Source organism: Phalacrocorax carbo, chromosome 2 (assembly GCF_963921805.1).
Source record: "Phalacrocorax carbo chromosome 2, bPhaCar2.1, whole genome shotgun sequence".
In the NCBI taxonomy this organism is placed as follows: domain Eukaryota; kingdom Metazoa; phylum Chordata; class Aves; order Suliformes; family Phalacrocoracidae; genus Phalacrocorax; species Phalacrocorax carbo.
In genome coordinates, this window is record NC_087514.1 from 16,970,761 (window position 1) to 16,984,360 (window position 13,600).

At 38.1% G+C, this 13,600-nt stretch overlaps 1 protein-coding gene across 4 annotated transcripts in view; it reads left to right on the forward strand.

The window, feature by feature from the left end:
- The window catches only part of TRPS1 (transcriptional repressor GATA binding 1), a 222,402-nt gene extending 211,393 nt beyond the window's left edge, over positions 1-11,009 (forward strand). For 2 of the 4 annotated variants that reach the window (XM_064442206.1, XM_064442207.1), the window contains exon 7: positions 3,833-11,008. In XM_064442206.1, coding sequence (XP_064298276.1) covers positions 3,833-4,894 — 1,062 coding nt within the window. In that variant the 3' untranslated portion in view covers positions 4,895-11,008. Of the gene's footprint in view, positions 1-3,832 lie in introns of all 4 variants that reach the window. The other 2 variants (XM_064442209.1, XM_064442210.1) reach the window with 2 other exon arrangements.
- The last annotated feature ends 2,591 nt before the right edge of the window (positions 11,010-13,600 follow it).

Here is a 13,600-nt window from a genome sequence, read left to right on the forward strand (position 1 = left end):
AAGTATTGGACCTTACCATGATTATTAGTATAACTCACTGAATAGATAAAAGCTACAATAATCAGTTTTGAATTCAAACACGTAGCACAGGTCATTCTTATAAACCAGTAGGAACAAACTAGTGTGCTTCCAACCATAATAATCATCAATACAATGTCAAACGTTATTTTATGCATATAGGAAGCAAGAAGCTGACACTATCTTTTAGCTCCACTATTCAAGCATGGCAATAAGCTGTCATTCAGTGGACATTTGACATTAATATCTTCAATTGAACTTTGACCAAACAAATGTGAAGAATTTAATTAAGCTTCCACTCTGCTGTGGTACAATAGCAACTCCGTTGTAAGTTGGAGGCTGAAATAATCAAACAAATCTCTCCTTTGGGGCAGTCCGATGCAAAGGGATGCTCTTTAGACTGACACCCGAAAGATGAAAGCTTCTTTTATCTGTCTGCCTAAAATCTGATTTACATGATGATACATGAATCTTCATGAAAAATTACAGTAATTGTCATGTATGTTTTTGAATTAAAGAGTCTAGGATGATGCAGTTATTAGGTAAATGTCTGAAAGTATAAAAATTCAAGTAGAACTGTTCAAGTAGAAAAGTTCAAGTAGAACTGTTCCTTTCTGTGAGCCACCCTGTTAAAACTAAATTACGTTACACAGCTGAGTAAATTCACCTATAGTAGGTTTGCACATTTCATTGCTCCCTTTTGATCGGATTATCACTATCTAAAACTACTGTCCTCATTAACTCAATAATGTGTATAATACACTTAGCTCTAAGGTCCCTTTTTTACTTGCATTTAATAAAAAGAAAAATCTCTGGTCTGTCAGGTGCTACTAGGTGATAGTGACTGACATGTTAACATGGTAGTGATTTCTGCTATAAGTCACATTTCCATTTCTATGATACCCTTGAATAATTTTTCAACGTATTTTCAAAAATGTTCAATCTATCTAGGGGTCATTTACATTATACTTGCCAAGTTTTTCACATTTCTTTCCTCTAACGCAGACAACTATGTTAAGAAATGTGTGATAATATTCCTGCAGTCAATTATTAAAAAATTGTATTGAAAAAAATGCAGTTCACTGCAAATATACACGCCATATTCACATTTGCTGACAGAGAAAGGTATATGCCTTGTATTCCCAGAATCATGAGTTTGACCGTTATTATTTTGGTGTTGTTCCTCATTTTTAATAGCTCTAACTCGATCATGGAAAACTCGGATTTTGTTCCATAGTGATTCCTTGGCTACATCCTTGGAGTACTTCACTGAGGAGTTACAGCAAATTATTCTAGAATTAGACATACGTGATCTTCTAGTGGAGAGATCACTCCAATTTCCCATGGTACCTAGGAATTCTAATCACAATAATTTAATGAACTATTTGTTGAATTTTGTGATTCTTTTTTAAAGTTGCTCATATATTTGGTGTAGGAAGATTGCCAGTTGATAAAGAGATGGCAGAAAAATCTTTGTGATCATGCTCAATATATTATGCATAACATATAATTAAGAATCTGGCATAGGGCATTTTAACAGTAGAGTTCTGGGAATGTTTCCACTATCTTCTAAGTTTAATGCCTCACTGAAAAATCAAGAAGAGACCTGAAACTTTTCTGTCTACCTTAGTTGCAACCAAACACAGAATATCTGCACCGTACTACTATGAATACGGAAAATGTGAGTAGCTTTACTCCATTGAGTAATCTGTTTTAATCAGCTAAAGACTAGTCAGATATCTGAGTACAATCATTTGCATAGTGAAGAACTTTTAGGTTGGACCTACAGCCTTTAACTCCTAATGGCATGTCACTTTGAAGAGCCAGAGCTGCAAACAAGTGTGTGAGGGTCCTTAATCACAGGTATGAAGATGTTTCTTTTAACTACTTCCACCATCAGACTTCGTAACTGTAGCGTGAAGAGTAAGACTAAAAGTATTTCCAAACTGTTGGAAGGTTATCCAGAAGCCATACGAAAATGACCTGTAGTGTATAAATAAAAGTGTAATAAGAGCAACGTCAACAATATTGTAATATCTCACACAGCATGTCAGTATGACAGTGTTAAAATTGCCATAAAAAGGTGAGGAAATTAACTGAGCTTGTGATAAAGAGTATATGCTTATGCGTATTAGTTGGCTGTTGATTCTGCAAACGATAAACTTTATTTGCACAGGATTTACATAGAAAATATTCTAATTTTATCTAACATGATTTTGCCCCAGCTTTGATCTGCTTGAAGAGGCTGGTTCCAGTGCTGTTTTTCTGCTAAGTTTGAATTTTGCTTATTAAAAATCTAAATCAAAGTGTATATTTCTTCTGATTCAGAGTTTTAATAGAATGTAAAACCGTAACAAGTAGCTGCACTGCCTAAAATGTAGCTAAGCGTTATGAATAAGCCAACCTCAGGGAAATAAATAGGTGAAAGAGGAGAGGAAGATGGCAAGTCAAGAGAGAAACTAGATCTCTACAAATAATAGAGTGAGAGCTCTTCCAGCTCTGGATATTTTTATATTTAATTCAATGTTATGAATATATAAATTATGTTACATTCAAGGTACAAATTGTTTTGGATATTGACTGTACGCCAAAATTTAATCTGCACTTTAAAACAATGTTAAAAAGAAAATTTCCGAATAAACATAGAAGTGGAATACTGTGTTGGGGCACTTTTCTGGCCTCCAACCAAAACAGGATTATATGTGCGTTTGGATGAGACAAATGGCAAATGCCAGCACACCAAACTGAATGACTTTTAGGTAGTTTTTGTTGTTTTAACATCTGCCCAGTAGAGCAACACATACCGATGTTACAGCACCATCTTTCATTCACATACTGTTGCCTTCCTATTGAGGACCTTTCAAAGAGGCCTGGCTGATGTCTGTCCTTGTACTATTTTTTTTTTTTCTTCACACAAAAGTATTTTAAGTTCTCATCGAAATAGGCCACCTACCCTGAGCTGGTATGGGGAAGTAGCAAATGGAAACAAAGTCCTCACCTGGTTCTTGCCCCTGGCTGTTCCATGATGCTTTTTTCTTTATAGACCCTTTTTCTCCCACCTTCAGGGGATGCCTTTCTCACTCATGACTTGGTAGCACAACATCAGTTATGTTTATAAACACGGTAGGGATGAAGGCGGGAGGAGTTCATACCAAAGTCCCAGGTAGACCTTTTGGTGCATAGGAAAAGTTTTCCTGGGCGTTTTTCTCCATCTTTCTTAGTCCCTTCCTAGCCACCGTCATCCCACTCACCACCACAGTGGACCTGCAGCCCTTTTCCTAGGTGACAGCCGTGGTGGCCCTGTATTTGCTTGCATTTTCTATCTGTGTCAAAGCAGGGTGGGTATCGAGGTAAGTGTTACTCAACTCCTGTCATAGTGTGGTCTGTGCAAACCCCTTCCCGATACCAGCTCTGGTGACATGTTGCATAGAGTAAGACTAGTGCATAGGGCCATGCATCTCCCACCTTATCCCCAGCTCTCAACACCCACTTTCAGCACATGTCCCCCAGAATTTTTCGAGAGTAAGGGGTAATAAATGCTTTGACAGCTTGGATACTTCATGCCTTTCTAAGTAAACAGGTATAGTATAGCTAAGGCAGTTGACTTAGTTTGATGAAACAAGCCAATTCATAGTTTACTTTTAGTATGAGGGGCCAGGAACCAGCATTTGGGTTGAAATTTGGTAATTCCCATAAAACTCATGATATAGCTCTTTACAAAAGAAAAGATAAATTTGTGCGAGTGTGGTCGAGCAGATTTATTTAATGTGTCTTTCTTTTTTCCTTTTGTTCATTGTGTGTGTGTTCCATGCAGACTCCCAGGCCTTTAAACATCATTAAGCAGAACAATGGTGAGCAGATCATTAGGAGACGAACAAGAAAGCGCCTTAACCCGGAGGCACTTCAGGCTGAGCAGCTAAACAAACAGCAGAGGGGTAGCAGTGAGGAACAAGTCAATGGAAGCCCCTTAGAGAGGAGGTCAGAGGATCATTTACCTGAAGGTCATCAGAGAGAAATTCAGCTTCCCAATCTCAGTAAATATGAGGCCCCAGGTTCATTGACTAAAAGCCATTCTGCTCAGCAGCCAATACTGGTCAGCCAAACTCTGGATATTCACAAAAGGATGCAACCTTTGCACATTCAGATAAAAAGTCCTCAGGAAAGTACTGGAGACCCAGGAAACAGTTCATCGATATCAGAAGGGAAAGGAAGCTCAGAGAGAGGCAGCCCGATAGAAAAATACATGAGACCTGCGAAACACCCAAACTATTCACCACCTGGAAGCCCTATTGAAAAATACCAGTACCCACTTTTTGGACTTCCATTTGTACACAATGACTTTCAGAGTGAAGCTGACTGGCTGAGATTCTGGAGTAAATATAAGCTGTCTGTTCCTGGGAATCCACACTACTTGAGTCATGTGCCTGGCCTACCAAATCCTTGCCAAAACTATGTGCCTTATCCCACCTTTAATCTGCCTCCTCATTTTTCAGCTGTCGGATCAGACAATGACATTCCTCTAGATTTGGCGATAAAGCATTCCAGACCTGGGCCAACTGCAAATGGTGCCTCCAAGGAAAAGAGTAAGGCACCACCAAATGTAAAAAATGAAGGTCCCTTGAATGTAGTAAAAACAGAGAAAGTTGATAGAAGTACTCAAGATGAACTTTCTACCAAGTGTGTGCACTGTGGCATTGTCTTTCTGGATGAAGTGATGTATGCTTTGCATATGAGTTGCCATGGTGACAGTGGCCCTTTCCAGTGCAGCATATGCCAGCATCTTTGCACGGACAAGTATGACTTCACAACTCACATCCAGAGGGGCCTACACAGGAACAATGCACAAGCTGAAAAGAATGGAAAACCTAAAGAGTAAACCTTAGCACTTAGCACAATTAAACAGAAATAGGTTTCCTTGATGGGAATTCAATAGCTTGTAATGTCTTGTGAAGACCTATAAAGCACTTCATATAGAGAGCATGCCTTATCCAATATTAAATCCCTTGTTTTTTTTCTTTTTTTTTCTTTTTCTTCTTTTTTTCCCTTTTTTTTTTTCCCTTTTTTTTGGTTTTGTTTTTTTTTTTTTCCTTTTAAATGAGTGGGTTACCAAGAAAAAAAAGAACAGTTGGGTGGTGGCCAGAAGGGGGAGAAGATAATTATATGGGACACGGCCCACCAAAGCTAGCCAGAATACAGTGAATCATGAGAAATAACCTTGAGAAAATTTTACCGGACAATTAATACCTTTGCTATTGTGTAAGAGACATAACTGGCAAGAGTGCGAAGATGTGTATATGTATATAGTGCTGCAGGGGTATAGTGAACATATGCACATTGTATATAAGAACTAGACTTGTTAAATACACAGATGTTAAAAGGTCATTTTCTTTTCTTTAATTTGAGCTAATTTCTGCCCTACAACATGCCTTAGGATCATTTTGTCCTCAAAGCTTTGGCAACAATTTCATCTAGATGTTTCTCAGATTCAGCTGATTTTTAGCTACCATTTTACCACTACATTCTTTCTGGCACACTTTAGTCTAGGAAAACCATTTCGTGCAAGTGAAGTCTCTAATACAGAAGCCACACCCCGGGTTTAATTTGCATAGAACAAGGTAACCTGCTGTATTTTATTTTAATATATTTTTAATATATTACATTTCTAAACCTTAAAGTCTAAGGTTACTTCTCCACAGGCTTAACATTGCTATACATACCAGTCAATCCCTTCAGTAGACTTATACCAGCTTTTGCTAAGTAGCATTAAACGTCTTCATAGTACTTTTTAATACTTAAAGCTTTGTAAAAACTATCCATGAAGGGAAAGCTCCTCAGCATAACTGCTCAGGGAAATAGGGCTAAATAACTAAATATTAAATAATTGGTTAAAGGTGCTGTTAGACGAGCCTCCATGCTTGCTACAAGGGTGTACAAGAACTGACTTTAATCATTTTCATTATAGTGTCCCAACCAGTAGTTTATTATTTTGCCACAGGGATGTAGAAGATATTACAAGCTACTGGATGCACTGTCAGATTAACTTATTTCATTAAAGAAGTTGGGAGAACAAATAGAAAAAACCTTATTTTTCTAGTAAATATTAATGTATTACATTTCAAATAATGGTGCCTGACATATTGAATAATTATTTTCTACAGTGTACGTATGCAACAAAGATATTCCATCATGCGTTAGAGTCAGTTCTGGCTCTGCCTCGCTGTTTACATTTGCAAATGTAGCAAACAAGGTAATGAAGCAACTATTTCTATTGCAGTAGGTATCTTTTTTTCTGTGTGTGTGCATTAAAGTTGTAAACGATAACATGAAATGAATGAAATTTGTTGATATTAATGGTATGGAAAAACAAGAAGGAAATGAAAATATTTTTATGCCTACTTAGGAAAAAAAGGGTAGCACTATTCATTCCAAGTACTTTTGTATTCTTAAGCTCTTAACTCACATTGTTATGCTTAAAATGATAAACATATATCCTCTTTTTATTGCTTTGTCTGTGTTTCAGAAGAAACATTTCAGAAATTATTTTGATAAGTGCTGTTTGACGATGCAGCGCTGATGTTTTATTGCATTCTGTAGTAGCATTGCACTCCATTTTTACAATATTACGCAGTTGCTTTTTTGTTTTGTTTGGGTTTGTTTCTTTTTCGCAGTGCAGGGTCTTAGTTCCTTATGGTTGGATGGCAGGTGTAGCTCAACTGGTTCACGAATGTTGCAGCGAATGAAGTTTAAAATGTCTTTCTGATATTATGTTGTCTTTTATTTCTCCATTCATGCATTTTATTTTTTAAAATGTTCTATAAAAATATCTCTGGACTAAGTCCTCACTTGAGATTATATGTAAAGGGTCCTATTCTGATCTCACTTACATGCCGCCTTTCTCAGATTTTCATGTAATTGAAACTAAAGCATCATAAAAAAAAAGTTCTTGTATTTAACTTACCTGAATTTCACCACTCTCCCTTCTAGAATTTGGTGCACTTATAAGATACTTAACCAGATAGACAGGGAGGTGGAACATAAAAGGAGAGGTGATAGGAAATGTCTATAGGGGTTGGCAAAAGGAAAACCAGGGAGGAACTGGCCTAAATGTTCAGCACTTTGATAGTCTCTTGAAAAATAATGTGCCTAAAGCAGCCGGCAATGAATATCACCATGCATGAGAAGCACTTACACAGCTCATCACCAAAGGTCTTGCTGACCTTGGCAGTATTTTAGGTGTTACATTTTCACACAGATGAAACGTTATTGCACAGTTTCTCTGATTTTTTAGGCACAGGCAGGCTATTGTTCAGCATTAGGCTTGTATTCCTTCCTGCTCCACCCATTGCTTCTATACGGGTGAGCAGCATATGGAAAGTCCCGCTCAATCTGTTCACGGTTGAGTTCTATAACCCTTCAATAGTGTTCTAGGTTAGCAAAGGATATTGGGCCACATTCTTCTTCTTCTATTTTTTAGATGAATCTCCTGCTTGATACCAGTGCCGGACAAAGTCTGGTTATGTTTTTACTATTGTTCTCCAGTAATAAGTTCTGACTTGGTTTTTGTGGATTTATTTTTGTTGGGTAATTTTTTGTTTCTTTTTTTTTTTTTCTGTGGGGACTGAAATAGATTGCCCTCGTTTTGTTACATCAGGGTCCAGTGTGTGTCCTTTTCAGCTTTTCCAAGAAACATGTTAGACTCACTAAGCAGTGATTTTTATTAGCTTCAGAGGTAGCTGCCTGCCGGCTATCAGTAGTTACTGGTTTGACTTACTTCTTCTAAGACCTACCAGTTCCAGTGGCTTCTCCATTGATGGAAGCTGCATCTTCATGGCAAAATATTTTATGGGGGACATGCACATTATAAGGCTTGAGCACCACCCTGTACTTCATAACGCCTCTTGCTAAACTCAGAAGCAGAGGCCAATAACAGGAAATACACATATATCAGGGTTTGGGGATGAGGAGAAATGAAATCTTATGAGTGCAAAGAACAAGACAGATTTTTGAATATTAATATTGAACACCTAGATGGTGCAAATAAAAGTTGAAAAAAGGTCACTGTTCTTGCCATGACATATTGAGATGTTCTAAGATTTCTGCTTTGTAAGAAATGGGATTTTGCCGTAGCTTGTTCTCTTTGATTGGGGTGGGGGGAGCACAGGTTTTTTTCTTAACAGAGGGGTGACTCCATCCCTCTTCCAGACCCCCTCACAATGGATACTAATCACAAGAAAACTAAATCCTGACATTGAAAAAGAATAATCTTATTTAATAACTCTCAGGTAGAAACCAATGTTAGCACACACAAGTAATTACTGCACCCACTGCATTTTGATCAACTTACAGCAGTAAAAATTAAACTTTCAAAGAATCATTCTTAGTTCTCAACTTGCCAGTCTCTTCAAGGTATTGTTCTTCTCTTACTAAGGAATGGTTTGAGATCTTAAAATATATCTCAGATTGGACCACAAAATAAGTAGATGGTTCAAAACCAGAGGATTTGTGGTGCCTGTCATTAATCAGGTTGCAGAACAGGAACAATGTTTCCATTAACGCTCTGTGCAGCAGGAACCGTCATGCAGCATCTTCTGCAAATGGACTGTCTCTAAGCTATCGCTTCGTGGCTGCTGCCCCCTAGGTTAACGCAGTGGGAGATGAAGATTTTCCAGAGCACAGTTTGCATTCAGGTACTAAACTTAGAATGCTTTCCAAAAGAAGTTTTGCACCTAATGGCCACTGTGCTGGTGAAACTCCCCCCTTAATTTTTTGTGAACCATCCAGAAAAGGGGCGGGGGGCAGGGGGGAGTGGACACCACTGGGTACTTGTATCTTGGTTTTGCCTGGAAAATGTACTGTTACGCATTGTGACAGTTTTAAAGAGAGGGAACATAGAGACATCTCAAGAAGTTGAGGCGTGTTGTGGGTGAGGGATTAGTTTTGCAGATGGAGGGGCAGCAAGACAAAAGTGACTGATGCTAATTGTATACAGCGCTGAAACGTAATGGTTGTGCAATGGGGAGACCTGATTTGGCAGTCGTGGATTAGCTGATTAGTCCTCGGTTCAGGGACGGGCTTTCAAGTCCATCTTTGGACTGGACAGTGTTGCTTTGTAGGCATAACTACTTGCTTTATGTGCTAAGGATGTTGTCTACCACCTGCTTTTTGCCCAGGATGTCTAAATATATTCCCATTCTTGCTCCTGTATTGATTTTTCTTGGCTGTCTTAACACGCTAATTCCTAATACTGGTCAGGAAAAGCCAAAGAGATTAGAAGTTCACTTCTGTTCAGCCAGAAGGGTAGATCTATTTCCTTCTGCTTCTGTGGAGACAGTTATGCTTGGCAAAGGATAGCGAGCAATTTGTCAACGTATCCCAAATGTGATAGATAAGTGAGAAATCCCTTCAAAACTTTTCCATAAAGTTAAGATGGGCCAAGTAGAATGATTTACCTAATTTCCTCACCCCAGAATAAGATTCCTCCCTACCTTTTTCCTCACAATTTCATTTCATTCAGCCAGCTCTGGAAAGCTGGCAGTTGGTGAGATGCTACCTATATAGTAACCACATACACCCCAATTTACCTCTTTTAGGAGGGTAAAAGACAATGACATAATGGCTTCCAGCCAGAAAAATACCAGTTTCATTTAGTTTTTGAGTACACTTGGTAAAATAAAATTCTTAGAATAAACATCATAACAGCAACCACAGTTTCCATTCCTATAATTTTGGCCTCTGAGCTCTATGTAGAAGGAGAACAGGAGAAAAGGAAACATCTCAAAATGCCATTGTAAATTTAGCTTATAGAAAATTCACCAGCAGGAAAAGTAATAAAAAAAAAGTAAAAAAAAAAAAGTGCTTCATAAAGAATTACTTCATGTTGCTAAAAAACCATCATTAAACTTGTAGCCCTGATTTGACTCTAGAATGTTGGCTCTTAATGTTTTGTCCTTACAACACATGGATTGTGTTTTTTGTTTTGTTTTGTTTTGGGTTTTTTGTTTTGTTTTGTTTTGTTTTTTGGTTTTCATAGTGCATGTTCATTTCTACTCACAAACATGTTCTTGGTGTATTTCTTATGCAAACAATCTTCAGGCAGCAAAGATGTCTGTTACATCTAAACTTGAATAATAAAGTTTTACCACCAGTTATAAATCAGATTCATGTCATTGTTTCTGGGGAGAACGTAATATCATAATGTCACTACACTGTTGTGGGGCTGGGGAGGAAAACAATCTGGAGTGAGGCTGCTCTGAGAGCATGACAGGGCCTGAGAGCATCTATGAGTAACGGCTGGTGATTATGGCTGAAAGGCAAAGGCAGCATTGCCCAAACAGTAAATGCATGAAAAGGAGAGGAACTCCTTCAAAATCATATTAGCCCTATTGTAGTCCTTGTACATTAAGGACTCTAGATGTGACCCAAAACTCATTCAAGTTATTGACAGGATTTAGAGTGAAAGAACTTCTTGTAATACGCCAGCAGCCTGGCATTACATTACTGGTTTTATTCAGCTGCCCCAAGGAGGAGCAAATATTGGCATAACTTTGAGAAAGTACCTAAGAAAAGCTGATACTGAAATGTGATCAGCACCCCAGGGTTAACAAGTCTACCTCACACACAAAATCCATGGTGGTCTTTAATCCCTGATACTCAGGATCGTGGTTTCACATCATGCCCACAACTCCTCCAGGAAATCCTGCTTGCTCGCATCTCACAGGTTACTGACCCAACGGTGACTCAAGAACAGAGAGCACCACCTACAACGTTGCCACCACCACTTCCTCTGGCAACCTTGGAGGTTTCCTCAGAGATCCTGAATCGAAGCACTGACCGAATCAGCTCAGCTTGGCATTTCTGCTTGGATGAGCTCATAGCCCAGGGTGGTATGGCTCCCAGCCATCGTTTCCATTATGCTGTAATTTCCTTTCTTCATAGGTTTTGTCTCATCTCCATGGTTGAGAGATGTTCACTCTCATACAAAATGCTGTTTTAAAGTAATACAAAATGGTAAAATGTGTTTATAATGTTAGAGTACAAATGTTCTAGAGCTTAATTTTAAAAGCACCATGCCAGAAATAACTTCCCCCTGCAATTCATTCTTCCAGTGAGTTCAGATGCGGACCCTATGCATTTTCAGTCTCTTTTTGATTTCCAGAGATTAATAAAAATAATAACTGTAGTAAAGAAAAAAAAAAAGGCAAAGAAAAAGCTTTCAAAGGGAGGGGGAACCAGTTTTAGAGATGTCAACTTTATGCTTAATCTTTATCCATTTTTGAAAAAGATACTAAATGCAAAAGCTAGTCTATATGCATTGTGTAAGACTGTATATACACACACTCTGTATATATATGCAACAACATATATAAACTCTATACATATGCAGAGATACACATATACAGAGATATACATATATACATAGAGAGAAATTTTAAATATATGTACAGAGAAAGAGAGTTAAATAATCAAATATTTCACCTGTTTTAAGAACGTCATTTGAGGATAACGAGATTTAATTCAAGTTTACATTCTTGTTATGAAACTATCCCTGACCAATGCAGTCTGTCTTTAATCAGAATTAAAAACAGTGTTTAATATTGCACTTCTGTCTCCATATACTTATGTGAGCTCATAATTGTAGGAGCTGATGACCTCAAATTTTCCTTTGTGGTTCTACTATTTGTGTAGCCTACTTACAGTGTTAATGCCTTCCTCTTGTAACAGCAGCTCTACATGTAAGCAGCTCATATAAGTGCACACTGACATCGTTACTAGGTCTTAATGTGTGATTATGCGGTTTAAATTTGTGCCAAGATTCTGGGGACTTCTTGTTCTAGCAGCAGTGTCCTTGATTATTTCCTATTTAGATTTTATTACTGCCATATCTTAACATAGGTCAGAACTCTGTTGTCCCAGGTACAGCCAGACCCAGAATATAAAAGGTAATCCATCTGCTGGTAGCAGGTCCTGACCCTCATCAAAGAAGATTTATAAATGCATAAAGTTAAAAAAAAACCCAAGTGTGTAGGAATAGGTGTTGATGCAGAAGAAAATGGACAGAATGAATAAGCAGTGTGCGTTGTTCTGTATGAAGGGAAAGCAGGGTGCTTTCCATATTAAACTCAGTAGAAGAAACGGGATAGTTATTTTACAACTTTATTTATTTATGAATCATGGAAAAGCAACTTTCACTTTGACACTGTCTTTATAAAATTTTCTTGACGGTGGGGATATAAAATCAATGAAACAGCAGAACATCAGTGAAAGTGTTCAGTTTATGTGTCCATACTGGGAGTTTAGCTGTGATGGGCAATTATGCTAGGCAGTTGGGACAGCTGAGACCTGGTGGAGGTGGAGTTTGTACTGACACCAGCTTCCCTTGATTTCCCTGAAGAGTCTGACTAATCCTTGTGTGCACTAAAACAAGAGTATCAGTGGGTCCTTTCTGTAAATGAAAGTGTCTCCTGCACATCCAAAGGAATAGAAGTGTCTTTCACACGTTGTGGTTACAACGTCAGTGGAAGTGTCTGATTCACTTCCAAACGCTGCTGTGGAATTGACAGCTTAATGGTGAGATTGATATGGTGACAGTTCTTTCACCTACCTCCAAACAGCTCCATCAGCACTGATACATTGTCAGTAAAGTTGGCCAGAAACATGACCATTTAAAAGAACAGAAAAGAAATACATTAAAAGAACCCAAAAACGTCTGTTACAGCACTGTGTAAAGATGGTGGCTTGAATCTGCCACAGAAAGACTTTAGGGAAACACTTTGTTTTGCACAGGCAATACGGTTGCTGTGGCCTTATTTCTGGGTGGAATCATTTATTTTATGATTTGTAGTACAGAAAGCAAAGCCCCAACATGAAGCTAGCTCTCTTCTCACTGTGGCATTCTTTTAGGAAAACAAGACAATAAAGGAGTATAAAAATGCATTAGGAAGGCTTTCTAAATTATCATTTCAAGGAAGGGAACTAGATATTTTCTTACCACTTATTTTTGTAAAGAAAAACTCTTGCAAAGCAAAATGAGAATACTTTCTTTCCTTTTTAATCAGAGTACTTTCCTCCCTTATGGAATCTGATAAAACAGGAAATAGATTTCAGAGTATGAAAGCATGAGAGGTAGAAGCCTTTCAGAAATGTAAGGTAATTTTTCAAAGTTAATGTTCCCTAAGAGTGGCATACTTCGGACACCCAACTGCAAATACTCATTATGATCCTCATCTTCCTACAGTCAGTTGAAAGTTCAGAGCAGGAGTTTATTGGATGTTCACAGCCAGCCACCGGAGGGGTCCAGGCTGGATGATCTCTGGAGGTCCCTTTTAGCCTAGATAAGTTTGTGGTTATAAACATTCACAAATCTAGTCAATTTAAGTTTCTCCCTTATGAGTGTGGTATATACATCAGGAGACAAAGGCCAACAAAAACTGAAGCACATCTCTAGGTACAAATGGTGGAGCATAGAAAGAGCTCTCTAATACACAGGCCTTTGAAGCCAGAGCTGGATGCAAGTACAAAATACCCCGTTACACGCATGGATCTTAAATGGAGTGCAAAGGCTCTTCCATCTATTTACGTTTCC